At 36.2% G+C, this 25,490-nt stretch overlaps 1 protein-coding gene across 6 annotated transcripts in view; it reads left to right on the plus strand.

Annotated features, from left to right (window-relative positions):
* The window catches only part of RELCH (RAB11 binding and LisH domain, coiled-coil and HEAT repeat containing), a 73,493-nt gene that overhangs the window by 42,632 nt on the left and 5,371 nt on the right, over positions 1-25,490 (plus strand). For 3 of the 6 annotated variants that reach the window (XM_084511147.1, XM_084511149.1, XM_084511150.1), the window contains 16 exons: positions 3,329-3,419; positions 7,556-7,627; positions 8,448-8,588; positions 9,277-9,441; positions 10,263-10,410; positions 12,602-12,758; positions 13,168-13,291; positions 14,406-14,454; positions 14,830-14,909; positions 15,767-15,873; positions 16,477-16,576; positions 20,502-20,584; positions 21,538-21,601; positions 23,213-23,351; positions 24,059-24,175; positions 24,829-24,917. In XM_084511147.1, the coding sequence (XP_084367273.1) occupies positions 3,329-3,419; positions 7,556-7,627; positions 8,448-8,588; positions 9,277-9,441; positions 10,263-10,410; positions 12,602-12,758; positions 13,168-13,291; positions 14,406-14,454; positions 14,830-14,909; positions 15,767-15,873; positions 16,477-16,576; positions 20,502-20,584; positions 21,538-21,601; positions 23,213-23,351; positions 24,059-24,175; positions 24,829-24,917 (1,726 nt within the window). Of the gene's footprint in view, positions 1-3,328; positions 3,420-7,555; positions 7,628-8,447; positions 8,589-9,276; positions 9,442-10,262; positions 10,411-12,601; positions 12,759-13,167; positions 13,292-14,405; positions 14,455-14,829; positions 14,910-15,766; positions 15,874-16,476; positions 16,577-20,501; positions 20,585-21,269; positions 21,359-21,537; positions 21,602-23,212; positions 23,352-24,058; positions 24,176-24,828; positions 24,918-25,490 lie in introns of those variants that run through there. The other 3 variants (XM_084511151.1, XR_014690247.1, XM_084511148.1) reach the window with 3 other exon arrangements.

Below are 25,490 nucleotides of genomic sequence, written 5' to 3' on the forward strand. Positions count from 1 at the left end.
GTCACAAGGTCAGTGGCCTATCAAGTTGATTTTTCATACACCTGTTTAGCTGCTGTTGGGTATGTCATTTTCAGCAGCTAAAAAGGATGAAAATCCAACTTGCTTTTTCCTTAAATTTGTTCAATCTTTGCTGTGAAGTATCATTTTCAGATATAAATTTCTAACTTGTTTTCATAATAAATTTGGGAAGAGTATTCTGCTATATTCCCTGGACAGCAGAGGGGTACATGCCGTGTATGCATGATTTATTTACACACAAGTAAGTTGTAGTCAATTTTCACGTCACCACAGCACCTTACTGAAGAATAATCTCCATCAAAGAAAAGATTCTGAATAAAAATTGGGAAATACATTTTCAGAGCTTCTTTCAGTCGGTAATTTTTTATATACCATTTTTATGGAAGTATATTATTAATGCTTGCTTTTTATCTAAGTAAGTTTAAATAATGCTTTAGCAGTCTTGCGTGCTATCAAGTGAGCAAAGACATTCAGGTTTAATCACCAGGACAATGATGTTAATTAGCTCTTCTGTTACTCAGTCACCTGCTGCTATGCTGTACAGGCCTACATTATACGTTAAAGTAGCAGATGATAAGCTGACTTTTTTAGTTTGTTAAATGTAGGAGACTGAAATATGGCATCGCATTTTTAGTGAGCAACCCATTAAAATAAACGTGCTGCTTACTATAAATATTTGACCTTGTAAAGTATGCTAACAGTTAGTCAGAAAGCTTGTGTTGTCCTTGCCCCTGTAAAAGGCATTTTGGTGCTTGCAGACGTAGCATATCACCATAGTCTTGTACATTTGTAATATTTAACAAGCCCACTTTTATCCTCAAGGCTCTGCTCATTAATTTACTGTTTGGCTTTTCCAAATGTGTATCAAATTCTCTTCTGCAAGCAAATACGTGTTAGCTTTACTTGAACTGCTTTTTGGACAATTATGTCATTTTTGGAAGCCAGGGAGCCATGAAGAAAGTAGTTTATTGTTGGGGTCTTTTAGGACAAGGTTAAAACATAGATTGAAATGTAAACTCTTGAGAAGATCTCCAAGCATAATATATGTAGAAACAGCTCTCTTACTGAAGAAAAATTAAAATACATTACACTTAGTGGGACTAGTATGAGTTTTCTTGGGTCATATAATGCCACTTCATGCAGAATTCATGTAATTTGTTGACATTTGATGGAAAGCTCTTGTAAGCAAGTTTTTAGTGTAAACTTCAGGTGTAACAAAAGACTCTGAACTGTGTATTATAAGACTAAATTGTTAACCAGTGCATGCAGCCACTTTCTAAAACCTCTGGGAAGAGCTAAGAAGTGTTAAGCTGTGCTCTTAACTCTTGCCATGTTCCTTGAGTCTGATTCTTGATTTCACTTTGGTTTTTGTACTGATGAAGCTGAGTAGTACTGATTGGCTTTATGTTCCTGTCTAGAGGATCGTAAGCACGTAAGCTGAAGACAGCTGTTTGTGGAAAGCCTTCTCAACATCATGTTAACAAAAGAGAGCATCTTGACAATAAGTAGAAATACATTTTGCCCCATATCTAGTCTAGACAGCAACTTTTGGAAGAGTTCAGTGTTAAAGTATTTTGCTTCAATAATTTGTCATTGAGTTCCTTTCAACCTTTCCTTTCCCTGAAATACCGACTGTTGTCACATACTTGAAGGATGATTATACTAAAATATGTCAAACATTATTTTTGAATAGTTTTGCAATATCTGAAAGCTCCCAACTCTATCGCCAAGGCAAAAGGGAAGTCTGCCTTAATTTTGAGATTTCATTAAAGTTTTTCGATTTTTTTTCCCTTTGTCTGATGCAGTAGATTTCACATGAGTACTGTATCCTGCTATTTGCTATTAATATATTAAGAAAGTATACTCTGTTGCCCAATTCTGTGATTAGGTGCAGTGTGTAGGTCAGGAATTTCTCTTGTTTGTTGTAGAACTTGGAATTGCCACAGTCTTTTGTCTCCATATTGCTAGCACAACATCAGCTTTTGATTTCTCGAGTCTTATCTAATCGTTATGTTTTTGTTTTTCCCCCAAGCCTTTTACCTTGATCAAAGGTCTAGTTCACTGTACGTGGTAGAGAAACTAAAAAATTATTTAAAAAAAATAATAATAATAATAAGCTTGTGTTGTTTGGCCTAAAGCATGCTAGGAAAAAAATCTTTTAGGTAGACTATTTCTCCTTGTAAATATTCTGAAAGTGAACGCGTCTCCTTTTGATGGAGGAGTATGTTGTATTACTGGTTAAGAAATAATCAGCAGAATCTCTGCCTTTCAACCTTAAGGGCATACTGTTAGCTGCAGTAAATGTTCAGGAGTTCAGACATGGCACTGAAATGGTATCAGATTAATTCTGTCTTGCCTTCTGCAAAGTATTAATGAACAAATTCAGTAGTATTCTAATCTGACTGTAAATGACTGTAAATGATAAAATGACTGTCTCAAGTTTACGTTAAATTTTACTTCTTTATCTACAGTAGAACCTTATTTTGTGTATAGCTGTTTGTGAGGAAGGTGGTTCTTCAAATGTCTGAAATGTAGGTATGATGAGGGATTTCTGACCTCACACAGTTCCTGAAGTTACTCACCCAGCTGATTGCATGGATTGGTCAAAAGGTCATTTATATTTTAAGTTTTTTTGGATCCTAATAGTAAATAATAATCATTTAGGAATTAGTATTTCTAAATCTCCTAAATTGTTTTTGTTGTGGTTTTTTTTAGCAAGAATATAAATAGAAATCAGATTGATTGTGTCCTTTCCATAATGGGCTTTTGAAGATTTCTGACAAGAGTAAAGTCCAGTATTTTGGGAGAGATGACAGTAGCTTGCATATTAGAATGTTGCAAGACCATTTCGTGAAAGAACGAAATGACTTTGAACAAAGGTCATTCAAACCAACAGATGCTTCTAAATAAAAGCAGTAGGTAGTGTTAATAAACTTAGATCTTGTTATTGCATGGTGAATCATGGTATTCGGAATTAAGACTTGTATCAGAGATTTAGTTAGATATTCCTGATCTCAAACATTAGGAAATGAGTGCTCAGGGGTTCCCCTGTCAGAGATTTTCAGGCTTTGGTCCTTTGCGTTTTGGATCTACTAGTTTCTTGAAAAGGCATATTAAGTAGAAAACAATATAATGGCTTTCAGTTTAAGATTTAGCCTTTCAGTCAGTGCGTATGGAGTGAGATTTTGACTGTAGATAATTACCTGTTGCCTGACTATACCCATTTTTCCTAACCTAAAGAATTAGGGCATCTCATGTTATAGAGCTTCTCTTTATAAACAGATTAAATTTTTTAAACTTATGTTTTCAGACAGATGATACTGACCGGTTGCGTGGCGTTTGCCCGACATGTTGGACCAACACGTGTAGAAGCTGAGCTTTTACCACAGTGTTGGGAACAGGTAATGCTTATTTTGTGCTTTACACTAGTAAGTTAGTTACAACTTCATAAATGTTGGGTTTTATTTGCTGAAGGGGAGGTTGTTTTAGTTTTGTTTTTCAATAAATGTCTGTTCAAGGAATTTTTCAGAGATGTATTTGGATGATCTTTGTCATCATTATATATACCTTTATGTAACATGGAAGAGAATTCAGAAACAGAAAATTTGATCAAGCGTATCTGGAGATTCTAGGTATCTGTACATCACAGACCTGCATGTTATATAGAAGTGCAGATAGGCACACCTTCATCAGTAGTGCTGTCTAACCTATTGCCAAGTAGGTGTGTTTATAAATTTCAAACAGTCATTTCCAGACTGTTGGAAATCCATTTGCATTCAAAGATATAACTTGATGACTTTTACATTGTAATTAATAAGTCCTTGGAGCAGTATCCACGCTTCAGCTAGTTTAAATTCTTCAACAGAAAATTAAAGATTAATGTAGTCAGGAGTATAGATGGCTTACACCTCCAAGACCAGCCTGAAGCTTACAATGTGACTTCTAGAATCACAGTGACCTTTTCTACAGATAGTCTGAATTAACAGAAAGAACCGAACAACCAAACTGAATGATCTTTCTGAGACACAGAAACAGAGCAAGATGAGTTCGGGTGAAAATCTTTATTTTTCCTACCATTAGGAAGGAAAGAGATTTCATCACCTAAAAGACGGTGAATAATTAAGCTATGACAAGAGTTGTAATGCTTGCTTTGATGGCCCTGTCTTTCTGGTCTGATAATTGTCTCCTGTTTCTCCACATGCATAACTCAGCCATCTCTGTTTCACAATGAAGTCCAATTTTTAATTGCCTTAATGCTTTCTGACAGTGCAAGTGCATATTAGATGTAGCATTTGTGCTTATGTGTATGACTAATTTATCCGTTGATTAAAGGAAAGACCCACAGCAGTTAAACTCAAACCTTGTTTTGTTTTCTTAGTCCTTCTCATGAAAGTTAAACAGTTTCTAGAGGAACCAGTCTCACTTCAATAAGAGCCCATCTTCATCGTTCCAGTTTCCTGATAATTGCTGATGCACAAGACAAACCAGTCCAACTGTGACAGTGCAGCGTATCAGGCTGCCAAGCCGTATGACATCATGCATTTATCTCATGCAGTTTGCCAGACTTTGTTTGCAGTACTGAGCCCAGGTCAGCATTTTCTCCAGCAAAATACTAGCTGAATCTCATTGTCACAAAAATGATTTTGTGGAAAGAACTCAGAAGTACCCATACAGTATGATTTTCTACTTTCTCTCAGTAGATGCCCCTAATCCCTTAATCTTGAAGGGGTTAATGTAGTTGGGCTCCAACCAAAATGTATTTACAGATGCAAAGGACTGGGCTTTCAGAACAATCAGCATTTTTATCTGCATACTCTGGATCTCAAGCTAGTCTTTGCAATATTTCTACCTGCTGTTCACAGCTCTACATGTAGAATTTTCTGGCTTGCTCATCTGAGTTTAGATCAAGGCTCTGTGGATGCTAAAAGTTCCCTAACAGCTAGTGACCAATTAACTGGTTTCCAAAAAATGTAGTACTACAAATTAAAGACAAAAGAAAAGAAATGATAATCAATTTACAGTTACGTTTACATTGTCATGGACTAGCAATCTTCCCTGAACAAGCATTAGAGAAACTTGAGTCTTTTTCTATTTTCCTTTCCAGTATGTCAGTATGTCTTTGCAGTAACAGGGGCAATATTTATATTGCCTTACCACTCTGCCTAAACCAGATGCAGTGAGTATTTGCAATTTCCCCCAAGTAGGCAGAGGTTCAGGAAGTGGAGTGTATGTCTATTACCAGTATGGACTTTGTGTTTAGAAAGTTGCCACATAAAACTAATGGTATCTTTGGCTTAAGTATTAAAAGCAGCCTGATACAGGGCCATAGTGTTTGTCATCTATGAAATCTAAATCTCCATGCTTGCAAAATATTACAGGTGCCCTGTTGGTGTATGAATGCCAAAAAAAAATAATAAAAATTATCGAAGACACTCAAGAAGTTCTTTCATGCTTGATGGTTCAGTTTGCTTCACATGCATGATGTATCTTCAGAGATTTCCCTTCCCAAGATGAAACAAACCCACCTCTCTCAGCTTCCCCCCATATATCAGATGCTCCTATCTCTTAATTGTCTTATCTTTCTGCTGGACTTGCTAAAATGTCCATGTCTCTCTCGCTGGGGAGCCCAGAACTGTACACAGCACTCCATATTTGATATCACCAGTGCTGAGGAGAGAAGAAGAACCATTTTCCTTACCTACCCATTATGGTCATCCTACTGCTGCCCAGAATACCCTATACCTTCTTGGCTGTGAGGGTGTGTTGTGAGCTCAGCTTGGTATCCACCAGGCCCTCTGGGTCACTCTGCTGAGCAGCTCTCCAGCCAGTTGGCCCTGAGCCTGGCCCTGTGCATGGGAGTTATTTCTGCTTGGGTGCAACACTTTGTCACACATCTTCCTTACTGGCCGTGGAATCACCCCTTGGGGCATTGCACTGGGGACTGACCCCCCTCTGCTGGACTTTGTGCTTCTGGTCACAACCGTTTGAGCCTGCAATTAGTTCAGCCTGGTTTCTGTCTGCCTCACTGCGCACTTGTCAAGCCCAGACTTCATCAGTTTATATGTGAAGATGCTATGGGAGGCAGTATCAAAAGCCTTCCTGAAGTCAAGATAAGCAACATCCGCTGCTTTCTCCTTATTCTCTGAGGCAGTGATCTCATCTTAAAAGGCTATAGGACTGATCAAGTGTGGGTTTTCCTACCCAAATCCATGCTGACTTGAAGAACATGATTCCCAATCATGTTCTTGTGGTTTCTGGGATGAATTGCTCCAATGCTTTTCCAGACAGTGAGGTAAGGCAGACTGATCAGTAGTTCCCTGGATCTTCTGTCTTGTCCTTCTTGAAGATAGCGGTCACGTTTGGTTTCTTCCAGTGCTCAGGAACCTCCCCCATTGCAACAGCCATTCAGTGTTCGTCAAGAGTGGTCTTGCCACGACAGCAGTCAGCTCTTTTAGCATTCAGGGGTATATCCCACCAAGGTCCATAGACTCCTATGTGTTCAATTTGTTTAAATGTTTCCTAACCTGATCATTTTCTCCCAAGGGTAAGTCTTCCTGGCTCCAAAGTGTCCCATGGTTTTTAGGGACCTGGGATTGCTGAAGAGAAGTCTGCCCGGTAAAGGCCAAGACACAGATGGCAGCACTACCTTGGTCTTTTCCATGGTAAGATAGCTGGTCCTCTGCACAGCAAGAGAAAAAGGAATAGTCACACCAAATGCATATCCTGTTTTACCTGACAGGATTAAACTATTCACTTTTCCCGTCATTGTTTTGCCCTAAATTTTTTTTATTCACAAGGTGTATTGAAACATATTACCTGTTTTTCATTGCACAGCCATTAGTGCTCTTCTCACACTGGACATTAAAGCTGATTCCACCAGGATGCAAACTTCTTTCAGAAGTGTCAATATCAAATTTCTGTGGCAGAATTTTCAAATGGCCTTTGGAAAGGGAAGGTAGGCAGCACAGGAGTTAGAGGCTCTTGAGAACAGGAACTGTGCTCAGTCACATCTTAGAGATGTGACACGTTCATGGGAACAGAACTTCAAAAGTATGCAAATACTTTTAGGCTTAGTATTTGTGTCCTCTCCTGACCCTGACTGCTTGGCAAGACCCGGGCAGCTATGCTACAATGGTTGGCTCAGATCACTAGAGGGCACTTGTGTAGTTCTTAGAGGACGAGACATATTTCAGGATCTTCCAGCTCCCAAGTTACTCATATTCTTTGGAGAATATTTTCTGTGAGTCCGGCAACCCATGCACTGCTTTCTACCCGTATTTGTACTGCGTTTCCATACATGTTTCTCAGCTTCTTCTCTTACAGTAAGCTCTGACTTACAGGAGAAGGCTGTATCTGCCCTGCCTCTATGCCTCAGTGCAAGAATTTGAGGCTGCTTTGTACCCATATGCAACTTTTACAGGCACAGCCAATGTTTATCTAAGAGGTGCACACACATCCCTCTGTTGCAGTTCATTCTAACCACATTTTGAATACTGGTTTCTGCAAAGCAAATAGCCATTCTGTTTCTCCTCACCAGATCAACCACAAATACCCAGAGAGACGGCTACTGGTAGCAGAGTCTTGTGGAGCTCTAGCACCTTACCTTCCAGTAAGTATTAATAATGACTCTTAATACTTTTCATGAAACTTAGATTAAAATCTGTTGCTTGACATAAACATCTGTTACCTTTTTAAATACAGCCAAGGGTGGATGTTAAGTGTAGACAGTCACGTTATCTTCTACTTTGTCACATAGAGGAAGTTCAATAAGGAGGATATGTATTATTATAGAGGAGAGCAGGTCAGTGTAGCTATAAAGTGTCTTAACAACCAGTGTGGCCTGATAAAATCATCTTTGCTTCAGAAAACATGAAGTAATTGATCCTAACTACCTTTAAGGAAATCATCACTGAAAAAATAATTGGCACCCAGTAACAGAGTTCTTTGGACACTTTGGAATGTTTGACATGAAGAGTGCTGCTAGTCAAAAGAGGCAGCAAAGTTTGGTCAGTGGCCAACTAGAATTTGAAGCTTCAGACAAAGATGAAAATAATCGTAATTAAAAACCTACTTCTCCAATTTAGCAATAAAATGATTAAGGATTCTGTTTTAAGTACTCTTCTAAATCTAGGCCTATGGTAGTATTTTGCTGTCAGTTATTTCTGGTACGTGTTTCCGTATGAGTTAAAGGACTCCAGTTCTGTGCTTAGTAGGACAAAAGGCTCTCTAATGAGGCTACTGAAACTTTATTTTAATTCATCTTCTATTTTGGCAGCTGAACGCATAGTATTCAGAAGGGAATCCATAGTTGGAGGAAGGGATTGTTGTTTGTGAACACTAATAGAAGGGCAAATTATTTATAAAAAATTATATGAACCAGCGTGTCTTGTTTATTGGATTTAACACAAATTTTTCTTCTCTGCAAACAGAAGGAAATTCGTAGTTCATTAGTACTTTCCATGCTGCAGCAAATGCTAATGGAAGATAAGGCAGATCTGGTACGAGAAGCTGTGATCAAAAGCCTTGGCATCATTATGGGATATATCGACGATCCAGACAAATATCAACAGGTACAGTTTGAGTTGGGTTCTGTGTCTATGAAATGTGTTTTGTATTTATTTCGTGAGCAGGAAATACATAATTTTAAATATTTTTATTAAACAGTTCCTGATACCTTTAAATGTTCATGGTTTATATGGATGCTGTTTTTTATTGTATCACTGAGACTGAAAAGAAAGCCAATACTTAAAAGTGTCATTAAAACCTTGGGTGTAAGCTTCATCCAGAAGCTTCTTTAATAATTCATAATTCACTTTCAAGAAGATAACACTTCATTGCCCACCTGATACTATTAGCCAGTTTGAAATCATCATTTGCTAGCAAAGATTCATCTACTGCAACAAAGCCTACTTGTAGTTGTTATTAATGCTAGCTAATAATATTTAAAGTTCTTGAAAGTGAAGAATTTCTCTTCCTGTCATGAGTTTTTGAGGGTGGAGTGGTAAAACGTGTTTGTAATAATTCTGATAACTTGACGGTAAAAAAACACTAGCAAGGTTGTTGGACTACGTGTTGTTCGCCTTTGCAGATGAAGTGGGAATGTATGTTGAGAGGCCTCAATATATTACTTTAGTTTACTTTTTATTAGTGTAAAAGTTTTACAATGGGTGATTTTTTTTCTAGTTTGTGCATATTTTGCGTAGCTATCTTTAGCACAAATTGTAGGAAAAGTCGTTATATTCTTAATTTTTTTTTCAGGGCTTTGAACTGCTGCTTTCGGCTTTAGGAGACCCTTCAGAACGCGTAGTTAGTGCAACACATCAGGTATTTTTACCTGCATATGCTGCCTGGACAACAGAGCTGGGAAATTTACAGTTCCATCTTATACCTACACTGCTTAATAAAATTGAAAAACTGCTCAGGGTATGTGTTCAGCTGTTTCTACACTGGAGAGTTTTCTTTGTATCTTGGGTACATATACTGACTTTTTAAAAACACAAGAAATGGCTACTTATGTTAGCAACTTTCTGGAGATTTTTTTTTTGTAACTCTAATATTTATTTGTGCTTCAAAATGGGAAGAAAACAAAAAAGAACAAACGAAACAGATGCTTCTTTAACAACATTTTGTTTTATAGCCCAATAATCAATGTGCATTTCAGAAGAAGTTTACTCAATTCTGTGACCAGATGGTGTGTGTTTTTTTCTGAATACTTGTCCTGTATTTACATTGTTTTTAAGTATCACACAGTGTAGCTTTTAATAAAGTGCAGTATTTATTGCACACCAGAAGAAGGACAATTGAATGGTTTAATTACGTGTTTTGTAGTTTTGAGTCTGTTTGTCTGCAAGTGTGCCTTGGGGTAGATACCTGGAAAGCTCTGGGAAATAGGATATCTCATACAATTTAACATTCTTAACCAAGCTGCCAATTTCCAAAGTACATGTAACTTGTTTATTCAATTTTTTGATGCATTGATCCTTGAGATGAAAGAGTCCCATTTTTCAAAATGTGCTGAAAAATGTTCTTTCAGAATATTGATGTTCAATGATGTGAGCCACTAAATGCCAAAGGCTTTGCTGCTTAATTCTTTTGAGAAGTATCCTAAGGGTGAGAAGGGTGTTTGGGTGGTGACACAAAGTACACTTGTGGTCAGGATATATTACTATATAATTAACATTTCTGTGCAGGAGTTCATCACAAGTGCATCCAACCTGAAATTTTAAATGTCCTGTTTGTTTCAGGAAGGAGAACATGGCTTGGACGAACATAAGCTCCACATGTATCTGTCTGCTTTGCAGTCACTGATTCCTTCATTGTTTGCATTGGTGCTACAGAATGCACCTTTCGCAAGCAAGGCTAAGCTTCAGGGAGAAGTACCACAGATAGAAGGTAAATGATGAATTTATGATAAGTGAAATTTTGGGAAACGTAAGTATAATTCAGTGACAAATCTCAAATCAGTGTTACATGCAAAGAAGAAATTTCAGGAATCGTGCATAGTCCACATTTACCTGGAATTTTCAAATACTTAGGGTTAGTACAAAAAAATAAGTTGCAGAATTTGTGCGTAAACTTCGGTGGTGGTGTTTTTTTTAATATCACACTGTCTATAAGATGATAATCTAAGTTCCTGTCCCCAGTTTTTTCTACTCTACCTGTTTTTTTTGTTATATTTTCAGATGTAGCAAGAACAGAGAGAGAAGTTCAGGGAACCTCTGTTGTGTTATGAACTTCCTTTAATGTGACTGAGTTGATGGAGAGAATTACTGTTCTTTAAAAAGCTAGATTCCAACATAGGAAGATTTGTCATGACTTTTTTTTTGTTCTGTTTTTTCCCTTTTTGGGAAAAAGTCTTTCTACTTCCTTCCCTCATCCCCCCACTCCTACTCCATTGCTATGAAATAAGTCAATGTTCAAAAAAACCTTTCTCAGCTATTTAACTAATTACAAACATCAGTTTATTGATACAGAAGAAATATGTAAGACATGGGTATGTACAAAATGATTATCAGTAGAAGAAAGGAGAACTAAATTATCTCTCTCAGGATTTTTTGGCTAAAATTTCTTTAGTTACCTAGCAGTGTTCCGTAGTGTAGGTTATAGGCAAAATGGCTTCTGTGTGCCTAGTGACATCATTTTATGTAATTCTGTGACAATCTTGCAGCAAAATAGTTCACTGTTCTAATACAAAATATGAAATTGGAGGAAAGGGGGAAGGAAATAAGGTTTTGCCTTCTGATTTGCCCTCTATGCTTTTTTACATTTGGGCTACCCTTAGTAAAATCTTAAGCAATGCTTCCTTTTTCCAGTCTTTCCTATGCGTGAGCCACTTGATTATTGCCAAAAAATAGTTTTCATTATTTCATCTCAGAGTATTTCTCTCTACTTTTCAAAAGAAACTTTTGAGGAAGCAAAACAACCCTTAATTGGACTTCGTAAAGGTTTCTGAAGAACTGTTGTCCACAAATAGCCAATAATAGTTCAAGAAGGCTGTCATCAGATTCAGTGAATTCTTACAAATAAAAGATTTTTCCAAGTATGAAACATACAGCCTAGTTCAGGAGCTTTCACCATCTCTTATGTGTCTATGTAATTACCGTGGCAGACTGAATGGCCTATTACTGAAGTTACACTTAGATCAGCACTCCCAGCCTATCGACTGTTTTCTTCCATTGTGAATACTGTTTAAAGGTTTTACTGGTAATACCTGCTACATGCTGTTAACAGTGCTATGTGTCAAGATTCAAAGAATGGGTAACAACTTTACGTTTAAAGGGGAATTTGGAAAGGAGCAAGTGGTATGATATATGCATTAATGTAAAAATGTTAGCCATGCCACAGTAAAGCTCTGCCAGCTGACCTGAGTCATTTGAAGATGAGTACATTTTCCCTGAGTTGCTAGTGCTTAAATAAGGAATTCAAAAATTTCAGGCTTTAACATAGTCAGAGAGTTGCTTCCTCCACAGAAGTGGAAGAAAAAATCTCATGTACATGTACTTTTCACTAATCCCATAGCAGTGCTGGAACGGCAAGTTTTTCTTGAATTCCACAGTAGGAAAGGTTATGTACTTGTCACTTAACTTCATTGCTGAATAATTTTAAGTATGCTTGGCATAAATTGAGAGAAATAGAAGAAATGTTGGTGGAGCAGACTTTCTGCCCCAGATATTTTAATGGTGTAGAATTTTTGGAGGTCTTTGTAAATTCCTCTCTTCTGATGATTCAAATGCTTGGTGCTGCCCACCCACTACCCCATCTCCTCAAAAATTACTTGAAGTGTAAAGATGGAGCAGTCTGATGATTAAAGCTTAGCAGAAGAAATCAAGAGACCTTGTCTTGTAGTCATTCTACAATAAATCTGCGGCGTGATCTCTGGAGTCACCTGCAATCTTTGCGTTTTCTTAAGTGAGGGTTATGTAATCTCTTCAGAGCTATATTTAACAAACTGATTTTTAAAACGTAACTTCATAAACAGATGTTACTAAAGAGTTTCAGACTTTCTTGGCTGTCTTTACTGAGATGACCCCCAAGGTATTTTCATCTTATTTTGTTCACGTCTGCTTGTTCTCTGCTGTTACAGTCACTAGATTTCCCCGACCCGCATCACCCCTTCAGGATGTGGCCATCATCATTGGAAGCCGTGAACAATTGGCGGTGCTGTTGCAACTTTACGACTACCAGCTAGAACATGAGGGTACCACTGGCTGGGAGACTCTGCTATGGGTAGTAAATCAACTGTGAGTTAATTTCCACCTTAGGATTCCTAAAAATGGTCAAAATTGATAGTTCTTCAGCATAGCTTTGTTTAGCAGTACAAAACATAAAGGTTTTAAGTATGATTGCGTTTAAGAATTACTAATTTTTAAAGAGAAATGGATAGATTTTTTTAATTGCATTCTGGATTATCTTTGATTACAGTCAGAAGATTCAGCTATCTTAACAGAATGCATACATAACTTTTCTGACATTTAAACCCTTGCTTTCTTCAACAGTTAGGAATTGTACAGAACATGTAGATAATTTGATTAGAACCAGTAGCACTTAATATGCGTATTTATTAGCATAAACAGTAAATCTATACAAATATAACTGGAAAGAAGAAAAAAAAGGTGGTTTCTAATATTCTTTTTAATCCTGATTTTTTAGGCTACCACAGCTTATAGAAATAGTTGGCAAGATCAATGTAGCATCAACTGCATGTGTCCATGAGTTCTCTAGATTTTTCTGGAGACTTTGTAGGACATTTGGGAAAATTTTTACAAACACTAAGGTAAGAAAGTACTTTGAAATGCTCTACCAAAAAAGTACCTTGATAATATATACTATCCATATTTATAGTATGTTTGAGTATCCATGTTCTATTTGACATTTGTATTTGTATGCCACACTGATGCTTTTCTGTAAGTACTTTTAAGCCTGATCTTTTTTAAACCATCTTTTGCATCTTTCTGTTTTATGTTTTTTAGTCAATGAGCATTTCAGAAAGGCCTTCTCATTTTGCCTAATGTGCAAGGGTTTTTTAACTGGGTTCTTCAGACTTGCTTTGTGAGTGGCATACAGAGTAGGAGATTATTCTAATTCTACTGATTTCTCTATTTTCTTTCTTGAGAACAGCATACTGTCCACTGTTTGTGACACATATAAACACTCCATCCTATACTTGATCAATAATATAAAATGCATATTCTCTGCTGAAAATAGTTTTTACACGTTATATCTGAATTTCTTTTTATCAATGAAGTATGTCACTTTTTTTCTCAATACAATAACTTCTGAATACTAATTGAGAAGTTAGTTAATTCTGAATATTAATTGAAAGTATTTTAAAGGGAAATGCTAAAATACTGGATTATCTAAAGGTAAAATTAAAAAACAAGGTTAGCATTCTGTGTGAACCTACAATATGTAGATTCCATAGGGAAAGTTAAAATCACTCTGGTCTTCAAAAAGCCTCATCTGTAGGTTATCTCTGCAATTCTTGCTTACATAAAAGTGTTTCAGTATTGATGAGCACTTCATGAACAACAAAGAAAAAAACACACATACAAAAATTATTCCTTTATTTATTTCTTCTACATATAGCTAGGTAGAACCGTAAACCCTAAGGCCCAGTTAAGCAAAGTGACAAAAGACGTCAGCTCTTAAAAACAAGAGCGCTAAATGCTCCTACCTCAATGGTAGCTACTAAGTGGGTACTCAGCAGAAATTTTTATTCTCTTTATCATACTTCAAATTGTGGCAAAAGGCTATGTTTTTTAAAGGTTTTATTTTTTCTTTCCATGTTTTCAAAATGTTCTTTTCTGGATTTGTTGTCTTAATTTTTTGAAAGTAAATTGACACTACCGACAGCTTTTCTTATGTGGGTTTCATAATCCTTTACGTAGGTAAAACCACAGTTCCAAGAAATCTTAAGACTGTCTGAGGAAAACATAGGTGAGTAATGTTTTATTCAAATGAATAAAAATTGATCTTAGCAGCAGCTGGAAAAAAAATGTTTCTCTCCTGTTCAAATAACATTTTCACACCACAGTTCTCAAATTTTTCATCTTTCTGAAATATTGAAAATCTCATCTTAATCTGAACGAAACACTGAAGTTGTACACTGTGTGTGTGTAAATTGTAAATAAAATCTCAAATCCAAATACCAGTCGAGCATTATTTTAGCATGCATGTATACATATATACATTCTTTATGTGTATATATAAAGATGAAAATATATATATATGCACACACTCTTACAATGCAAAAATCTTTTACTTTATATATGTACGTAAGAAAACTGAATTCTTCACTGTGTGTTCCATTAGATTCCACAGCAGGCAACGGAGTGCTAACAAAAGCCACAGTTCCCATCTATGCAACAGGGGTCCTTACGTGCTATATTCAGGTAGGTTTGTTTTTCTGTTTCTTTGTTAAATTTCACATAATACCATACATTTATTCTCCCAGACAAAAACAGAATATATTTAAGAAAACACACCGCTTTCTCTGAAAACTTCTCATGCTCTCATGCTTTGAAGGTAATAGACAAGTAGGTAGCTGTAGGTGCATTTTAAAAAGTTTCCAAGGTAGGTCATCTACTACATTTAGGCAGTAGTCACCAGTGTTAAAACCTGAATTCACTAAATCTTAGTTTCTGACTCTTAGACATTAGCAACTGCAATGTGCCTTTATCAAAAATATTTGGGATGTTCAGTAAATGGGTTCTTGGCTATTTAACTGTGCCCCTTGCAAGCCATAATTTTGCAACAGTCTCTGAAATAAATAAGCAGGTAAATTGCTATTTTGAGCACAGTTGGAGTCTTAAAATTTTAGTGTTACCTAGGACTAAAATAAACACTCCATAAATAATACTCCCTAATCCTCCAGTACGCAGCAGCTATGGACTGGCACTTACGTGGCTTACAAAACCCTACATCATCTCACAGATGGACTTAAATTTCTTGCAGTGAGTGGACTGTGAGCAATCACAAACTGTCAGGAGCCATGAAAGTGCTCAAGTAATTGGCTTTAAGTTTCTTTAAGAAAACTCTTGTGCAGGAGTATGTGCTTAGTTGATGAAATAGAAAAATACAGTCTTGTGTTTACTTTGAAAGATTCTTGTTCTAAAAGGATATTTTTGAAATTCATAAGAAAATTATTAAATGCTAAATCTAATTTTTTCTCTCTTAGTTTGTCTTCTTCATACCTGTAGGTCATCACAATGACAGCAGTTCTACTGCATTTAATGTTGTATTTCTTTAGGAAGAAGACCGCAAGCTGTTAGTTGGCTTCTTGGAAGATGTCATGACCATGCTTTCACTGTCGCATGCTCCTCTTGATAGCCTGAAAGCTTCTTTTGTGGAACTGGGGTAAAAAATATACAATGGATTTGACTGGTACTGAATGCATTAGAAGCTTTTACTAAGAGCTCCCAATCTGGCTGTAATTTTATTAACTGTGATAGTTCAGATGAATGAAGAACATCCTTACACTTTTCCTTGGTGTTTCAGAAAATGTAAACATTTTATCTCAAGTATTAAAAATGTAGTGATAAAACAAAACAAAAATATAAGTGTGAAAAAGAAACACCAAACCTGCTCACACAGAAAAAAAAAAAAAGGAAGCTACAGAAATGTTAAGGTTAAAATAAGAATTCATTTAGTGTTTCCCATATTATTACAGTATGTCCTATGTATGTGTTTGCATTCAGTTCAGTGTTGTAATATACCGAAAAATATATTCTTAAGGTGTTTTTTTAAATGAACTTGAAAATGCAACCTGTTTTCTAGACAGTAAATGTTACATGTTCTTCAGAATGGAGCAAATGTATCCTTCATAAAGGATAAGAGTTGGAGGCTTAGACTAGTTGAGCAATAGATTCTTGAGACAGTTTTTTGTAAGCAAAGAACTTATGCAGGGTTTGGGGATATTTTTTGTCCTGTTCTTTTGATTGCCCAACTGTTACCTTGTAGTGCAAACCCAGCTTATCACGAGTTGCTGTTAACTGTCTTATGGTATGGAGTTGTCCATACATCTGCTCTTGTTCGATGCACAGCTGCTAGAATGTTTGAGGTAAGTGATACCCAAAGTTTTTTAGATGACTTATTTGAAACCTTAGTGTATATATAAAAATAGCGATTTAGATAAAATTGATACATGTTTAAAAATTACAGATTGCTTCAAGAAGCTGTGTACTATGTGATGGAGCAGGAAGTTGTACAGTTGTTTCTGTATCTGTTCATTATTCAACAGCACATCTTTCATTAAGCAGTTTGTCATTAGCCACTTTCAAAATGTTTCTGTAGTAACCGTGTATGTGTTCTTTGACCTGCTACTGACTTGGGTTTTGCATTCTGATTATTGCATGCTGAAAAACATTTTCTGATTATGAAAATGCATTTCATTGCAAACTTGTATTCAAACCAGAATTAAATACATTGTCAAATGTGTTTGCTTAGGTCTGTATGTAAATATAAGCAAGCATCTCTCTCCAAGTTGTAACATTTGCTTTTGCTAGTTAACACGTCATCAGTGGCCTAATTCACAAGTTAGTGGTTTTCAATACGTTTGTCTGCATGCAAACAGTCCACTGCATTGTAGCTCAAACTAGTTTCCATTGGTGCCAAATATGGTGGTACAAACATGAATGATTCTAATTTTTACAAAAAAAAAATACATGATTGGCTAAATACACAATTCCTTAATTTACTAGATTGAAAACTTCATCTTTTTATTCTGAACAGATTTTTAGATGTTAACATGGATGTTGCCTTTAGGTAATAAGTATGATTTTATTTCTATATCATGCCTTTGTTTTTATCAAGTTTTAATTAAAAAAGGCATATACAGGAACACTGGAACATACTCTACTTGCTGAACAAAGAGAATATCATTTTTTCATTTTTTTCATTCCTTCTTTTTGTTCTAGCTGAATCTGCCATCTTGTATCTATTTGCAAACACAAATCACAAAAACAGAGCAATTAGTATAACCAAAATCATTAGTTTTCTCTACTGCAATTTTGCAAGTCATTGCAGATAAAGCACTAAACAATGGCAAGACCTGTTGTTTGACTTTGCTTGAAAATATCCAACTTTATATTTGTTAATTTTTCCCTGTAAAAAGGAGATGGCAATTTTTGGTCAATGCATGAAAGACTTCAGTTAATACAGGCTGTTGTCTTAGTTGCAGTTTTCTACTCCGACTGCATATTGGTTATTTTTAGGTAGTTCTGCATGCTGCTTGACTGCTTGTTTCCTAATACATTTCAGTTTTTACTAATGCAGAGGCATCTTGATTGAGGACACTCTTCTCAACTGATAGATTTTCATAATGTTTCCACTTAGTAGCCACAGCATACGTATTTATACATGGCAATGTAGGTCAGCTCTGTACAGAGATGATGATAGTTGGTTTTACTTTTGAAAATTCCTTCATTCAAGGAATTTCTGACATCTCAGAGGTTGCTCACCAGCAAAGCCTGGCAGTTCTCTGATAAGATAGATGATAATGACTGGATAGTAAGACAGAAGAGCGTGTCACCAGCAGGACAGCTGTATATGTGCTATAAATATTCTGACCAGTGCAGTGTTCTGCAGCAGCACAGAGACCACTGTGATTAATGCCTGCAAAATCACCTAAGCAAACCTTAAAGTCTGTTGTGGCCAAGAAGGACGCAGAGGTCTGTGTCACTGCTCACCTTTGGGGACAGGAAGCTTTGTGCTACAATTTCTAAGGTGTACTATGTCTGAAGTAATGAACACACATTGTTCTATAGCAATTAAAAGAGGTTTTAAAAATTTGTGTTGTCTGTCTCACTGTAGCCTTACGTGCTGCTATGTGGCTTTGCCCATCCAGCTGTTTCTTTTGCTCCTGTGTGTTAATGTTTTCTGTCAGTAGTTTCCCATTTAAATGTTGATGCAAACAGATTTGACCATGCTGGTTTGAACAAGTGTGTAGTTGAGTTATAAACTTTGTTGGTCTGTTAAGGTGCAAGGTTAGGAACATATGTCCAGAATGACACTTGAATCATGAAGCATGTTTTGTTTTCTGTAAGACAATGATGCCATTTGCCATGCTTTACCTTAATTAGAAGTGCAGCAGGTCACATAGTCATGGAACTGAGATCATTCTAGAAAGTTTGCTACTCACAAAGCGCTACATTACCTGCAGATTTTCCTCAAAATTCAGATTAGTAAAGAAAAAAGTAAAGAACCTGTGTGTTCAAAATTGAAAACAGTAAGCATTGCTTAACTTCTCTGTATGAGAGGAAGGTCACCATGGCTGAACAGTGAGCTCTGTCTTCAACATCCGTTTGAAGAGTACTCCTAAAGCTGAATACAGCAGCACTTTTTAAGTTGCTGCCACTCTAAATAATCATGAAAAGCATTAGTATTAAAATGCAGTAGTTTGCTAGTGCACTCCTAGTACTATGTGAATTATGAATGCAGGAAGTTGCAGCTTTCCACCCCTGGGTGTTTTGCAGCAGTAATGCTTACGCAGTTTAACAATTCTCTCCCCTCTGCTTCCTTCTCCAGTTATCTGTAATCACACTATGTTCACAGCATGTGTGCACACATGCACAAATATTGCTTAACAAAATCACACCTTTGTGTAGAAGGCTTCTGGAAAGTCAGGTTCCTTCCAGTCTTTAATTAATCGACTTCATGATTTAAATTCAGAGTTGGTAAAACCAGAATGCTCAATCAAATAGCAGAATGTAAAATTCTCTAGTTAGTGTAAATATTTTTTTGCCTGATTTTAGCACTGCATGATACACTACCAGGTACTGCTTTCCCCATGACGCATACAGATCTTACATATTCTCTCGTGACACTTCTGGAGAAAAAGCAGATAATTTACTTTGTGTTCATGATGTAATGTAGGTAATTAGAATATAGCTAAATATTGAGAACATACTTCAAATTTCTCTCAGAAACTACTCACCAAACTCATTATGCTTATCCCCTAAAACCATCAAATACAGGCAGACTTTCTTACATATAACATGCTTTTCCTTTATTACTAACGCGGATAAAGACAAGCAAAACAAAACACAACTGTTTGCTGAGGAGGAAAGTTTAGAATCTGCCATTTTCTAAAAATGAGGCTATCTTATAGGTAGAAAACATGTAAAGGGCATCTGCTTCACAAACACAGAGTTCACAAGTGTATACAAATACATATACGGTTGCTACATAAGTAATGTTAAAAAAAACACTTGGAAGTGCCTAAGTGTAAACAACTTCCACATATTTATGGATAATGACATAAATTTCACTGTGATCTCAGTTCTTAATATTTGGGATGTATTGCAAAAAACAGGTCTTTTAGTACTCAAAAGGACTTGGTGAAATACATTTCATGGTTAAATCAAGGATTATTATCCATTTTCTACCTGCATAGACCAGCAAGTATAACTTGGGTTGTTTCACATACAGACTGCTTAGAAGGCTGTTAAATCTAAAATAAATAATGATTGTGGAAAGCTTAGTGGCCTCTGGGAAGATGCTGGTTGTTTTTTTTTGTTTGTTTTTTAGAAGACCACATGCATTTGGCCTAACTAAAGAAATCTTATTTTGCATTTGACAGTCCCATACTGTAAGAAAGACCATTCCGTTGAGGTAGAGCACTGTTTAGATTAGACTGTCAAAGTCGAATTGGCATCGTTGTAGTGTTTTGAAAGATTTGAATGATAATGCATAAATTACTTCCTAAACTTTCCAAAGTTTGTGTTGTTAAATTGCTGAAAATAGAGAAAACTACTTTGTGTCATGGAATTTGTCAGGTTTGTGCTGATTGCCAGACCACTTCAGCTTTCTTCGTGCCTTTGCATTTATGAAGCACTAGTGTAGCAGTATTTGCTTAGCTTCTAATTTTGGTTTGCTTTTTGTGTTTTTTCTTTCTCTCTCTTGGTTGTGCCGTTCTTCTTCCCATGATACTGTGCTCGCTATTTCCGTGCATCACCTGTGATAACCCCCCTGCTCCGACCATTCAGCTGTTGGTGAAGGGGGTACATGAAACTCTGGTAGCTCAGAGAGTTGTTCCTGCTCTCATTACTCTCTCCAGTGACCCTGAAATGTAAGTTTCCTGACTGTCTTATACATCTAGCATCCCTCTTAATACTTAGGAAGAAATAACCATCAGTTCTGTTTCTTATTCTAGTTGAGAAAAAAAAAAAAAAAAAAAAAGGAATTACTTCTAAACCAATGTAACTTTAAAATCACCTACCTGTAAATAGAAAGGTTTATTGGAACAGCTAGAACTGAACAGAATAAATTTGCAGAATACATTTTAAGTAGAAAACTAAATCAATGTCTTTTTTGATTTTTATAATGAATCTCAATTTCAATTTTGACATTTGCTTAAATCATTTCTAGTAGAAAGCTGCATATTAATGTGCTCTGTAATGCTACCAGCTTTACTATAAAGTATCATCTGCAACATTGAAATGTGGAACAGCCTTGGCAGTACCTAATTTCTGGTAGACAACCATAGTACTTAAATTCCTGGACTATATATAATATAATACTCTGATGTGATATTTCTTTCTAGCTAAGGAGGGATGCTTTGCTAATCTTACTAACAGGTTTATTATCAATAAACACTAGAGCATGAATAGTGTCTTAATCAGTTTAATATACTGTGTGGGTGACTAAAACAAGATAAACCCCAAGAGTCTGCCTGCCCATCCTCAGTCACAGCTAACCCAGTTCTCCTTCCAGTTTACCAAACCATTTTTTATTGCATGTTGACTGGTTTACAGCTGACTCTTCGAGGCATGAGTGAAGCATTAGTTGGCAAGCGGGTTGCTCCGGCCCTTGTAACCTTGTCCAGTGATCCTGAATTGTGAGTTTCAGATTGAGACCTTGAGTTAATCCTGTCTGTCTTTTCTCCTGGTCTGCTTTTTTTGTTTTGTCATTGCTAGAAACTAACGTAACTTAAAGTACTAATTTTTTAGTTTTGCTCTATTTTTAATTATTTATATTCTTAATGTTGAATAGGTCTTAAAAGACACCATTTTTCTCTTGTAGCTCAGTGAGGATTGCAACAATTCCTGCTTTTGGGACCATCATGGAAACTGTTACTCAAAGAGAGGTAAGAGTCCTTTAGTCAGACTTGGTTTGATAAATCCAATAACTTACTATTAATGAACTTGGAGAAGAAAGGAAAAAAAAAAACTTCTAAATTATTTCTTCATTGGTTGTTTTTTCTTTTAAAATACTTTCCAGTTTTTCTGTAGTCATTTTTGTTTGTTCATTTCATTTTTTTGTTTGTTTTGCATACTATTTTTATACAAAAAAGCAAACCATCTTTTAACTAAGAAAAACATTTGCTTCTAAATATCAAGCCAAACACTAAAAAAAAAAAAAAAAAATATGCAAAGGGAGAGGCCTGTGCTAAGAGATGGGAAAACCATGGCTAAATATGTAAAACAAACAAACATTTTCTAATACAGTTGAGAAATCCAAATCCACTTTTTCCAAATTAAATAGGTGGCTTCATTTTAAAAAGCTGATTTAGAAAAAAAAAGTCATGTTAGGATTTGATTACCTCCGCATAAATACATTGCACCATTTTAGATTGCTCGGGATATCGTGCTTGGCTTCCAACTACTTTAGAAGGGCACAAGTCTCTTGTAGTTCTTTCATGTTGCTGGTCCTCTGCAACTGTCTCAGCACGTGGTACCCAAGAAGACATGAAAAGACATCACAGTGCAGTAAATGAAATGGCACTTCAGGATAATGTAGATATGCAATTTCTCCTTGTTTTCTAAATGATGAAACATTTGTAGTAAATCAGAATTCTGAACAAGATGGCTAGGATTCTGCTCTAATTATAGAAATACTGTATTTTATTTTATGTACTAGTTGTACAATCGAATTTTTTTGTAAAGTCCTTGCAACTTTTTGCAGAGTTTGCATTCTTCCTGTAATTTCAACATACTCTAAAAGAATGCATTTGAGGAAATGTGAGTAAGAAGTCAGTGATGACTCACAAGTACTTGGAAGATGGCTAAGTTACAATTTTGCAGTTTGGATTGCATGTCTATAATCAGTTTGGAAAGCATACGGTTTTGTTCCCGCACAAAAATGACTGTATTCACTGTACTAATTATAATAAACCTTAGAGAACAAAGGTGGTAGCTCCTTCCAAAATGTAGCAGAAAATGCTACTTTAACAACTTTGAGTGCAAATGAAGTATTTGTCATCTTAGACATATTTGTATTTTGTTCAGTTTTTCCAGCCTTTAGTTGAAGTAATCTTTTTAATTCCATTGCTTTTATGAAGCTCATCTATGCATCTGTCTTCTGCAGGAATTTTTTCATCTTATTTAGGTGATATATTACAAAGAAACTAATGTGAACTCAGTTGTCTTTAAAAGAGAAACTCCAAAGATTTTAGTAATGAGGGAAATTACAATAGATAAAAATTGCAAGCAAACTTCAGGAGGAGAGACTGGCTATGTGAAAGCACTCTTTGCCTATAGTTAAAGATAGATCAGAGTAAAACACTGTTAAGTCTTTAAAATATGGAGCTGTATTAAGCAGGTTGGAACATCCTATCAGAAAAGATTGTAAGTGAGCAGAAGGTCCAAGGTTTATCATCTAAAATACAGAGCATTTATAGATGTACTCTGAGCTTAATGTTTCTAACACCTTAATTCTTTGGTGAACTTATTATTTATTTCTCTGGGAACTTTTTAAGCTTCTGGAAAGGGTAAAAATGCAGCTGGCATCTTTCCTGGAGGACCCTCAATATCAAGACCAACATTCTCTACATACAGAAATCATAAAAACGTTTGGAAGAGTTGGACCTAATGCTGAGCCCAGGTTTCGAGATGAATGTAAGTTGCATTGCTGGGAAGATGAGTTCTTCCTCTTATTGTCCTGAGGCTAATAGTTTGCTGTTGTGTTGATACTGTTTTTACAAAATAAATCCATGAAAACTCTTTATTTTTTAGAGTTTAGATGTGTCCCTATATATTTTTTTTTTGACCTTGCCAATATAATTTTCACTTGAGCTCACGTTGATGTACCTACAACACATCAGCATGTGGAAATTTAATTATTTCGAAGCTGAAAGGGACTGGTCACAAGAAAAAACATGAATTTGCCTTTTCTGAGTTACTTAGCATGTAAAATGCTTTCCTCTTCCTGTCTAGTCGGTGAAGATTTCTCATGACATGCATATCTCTTTCGCTAGCTGATGAGCTGTATTTATAAAATAGAAACATATTTTAGACAGCTTCAGTGACAGGGGAATAATAATGTCACAAAATATTTTCTGTAAATTGTTCCTGTTCCAAAGGTGGTACTTTGAGGAGTGTTTTGCATTTTAGGTGTTCTTACTACACTGTTATTTCACATTGGAATTGGTCAATTACGCCTGCATGAACAGTTCCATCAGAAGCCATTATTTGCAGCTCTAATCCCACATTGATGCGTGCCGTTTCAGATACCTGCGATTGTAACCTAACAGCTTAATGCTTAATGCTAAGCACGTCTATGGAAAGCAATTTCAAATACTTACGCCAGTGTTTGCTTTTTACAGTTGTTATTCCACACTTGCACAAGTTAGCCTTGGTCAACAACCAGCAGTCCGTGGATTCTAAGAGACTGGATATCGCCACCCACCTGTTTGAAGCCTACAGCGCTCTTTCCTGTTGTTGTATCCTTTTGCCCTTTTTTTTAGGGGAAGTTTAGGTATTCATTCTGTTGGGAGGGGAGAAGATTAATAGTTGAGAAATAACAAAGTTCGTCTTTGAATGTGTGATCTAAAATACGATCTGCTCAGTATAAAGAGATTTTCACAGCAGCTGGAACTCAGAATCACAGAATCATAGACTATCCCGAGTTGGAAGGGACCCACAAGGATCATCGAGTCCAACTGCTGGCACCACACAGGTCTACCCAGAAATTCAGACCATGTGACTAAGTGCACAATCCAAACGCTGCTTAAATTCCAACAGGCTTGGTGCTGTGACTGCTTCCCTGAGGAGCCTGTTCCAGTGCACGACCACTTTAAGTACTTTCAAAAAAATCCCTTGATCTGAACCAGTAACTGTAAAAACATGTATGTTTACATATGGAAAAAACAGTATTGATGTATGAAAGATATGAAGTTACATATGTTTCAAACTTTTTTTTTTTGTTGGTTGTAAAGTAGCAAATTCTGAAGTAGCTGTGCTGTTTTCTTGGGTATTGCTGCTGTAGCTTGTCCTTGTGTTCAGTAGGACAAAATTGTATAGAATCAGAAGACAGAATAAAATAGTATAATTTCAAAAGATGATCCTTACACTACCTTAACAACACAATTTTTAGTTATTTCAGAGGATTTAATGGTCAATCACTTTTTACCAGGACTTAAGTGTTTACGAAGTGACATGGAACATCTCTCACCAGAGCATGAGGTGAGCAACAACATTTACTGCATATGAGATACAGGTGTCAGCAAGAGCTGAAATGTAATGATACTTAAAACCAGAAGTTAAGAAAAGCTACTCATAAGTAGTATCAAAGTATATAACATTGAGGGTTTGGGGGGGGAAGAAATAGATCCCATGACTTAAAATCTGTAAAATTGATTATATCTTCAGGCTGAGTACCCTGAAGAGAAGTATTGAACTGCAGCTAGTATCACAGATGTTTGCAGACTGAATAAAAATAAATGTTTTTACCATCTGTTTTTTTCATTAAAACAATAATATACTAAAATCCGTGGCCACAATGCATCCAAGGAAATGGAAGTGAAAAGTGGTGGAGTTCAGGAGATGAAAGATAATCAAGTTCAGCAAAGAGAAAGGATAAGAAAACATAGTCCTGAAACATGTGGGATGAACTTCATATCTGGAGCACGGCTTCCAGTTCTGGGCTCCCCAGCAGAGAAGAGAGAGTGTTACACTGGAGAGTCCAATGAAGGGCCACTAAGATAATGGACTGGAGCATCTCTCCTATGAGGAGACGTGAAAGAGCTGGGACTGTTC

This window comes from Aythya ferina (genome assembly GCF_964211825.1).
Source record: "Aythya ferina genome assembly, chromosome: 2".
Lineage (NCBI taxonomy): Eukaryota > Metazoa > Chordata > Aves > Anseriformes > Anatidae > Aythya > Aythya ferina.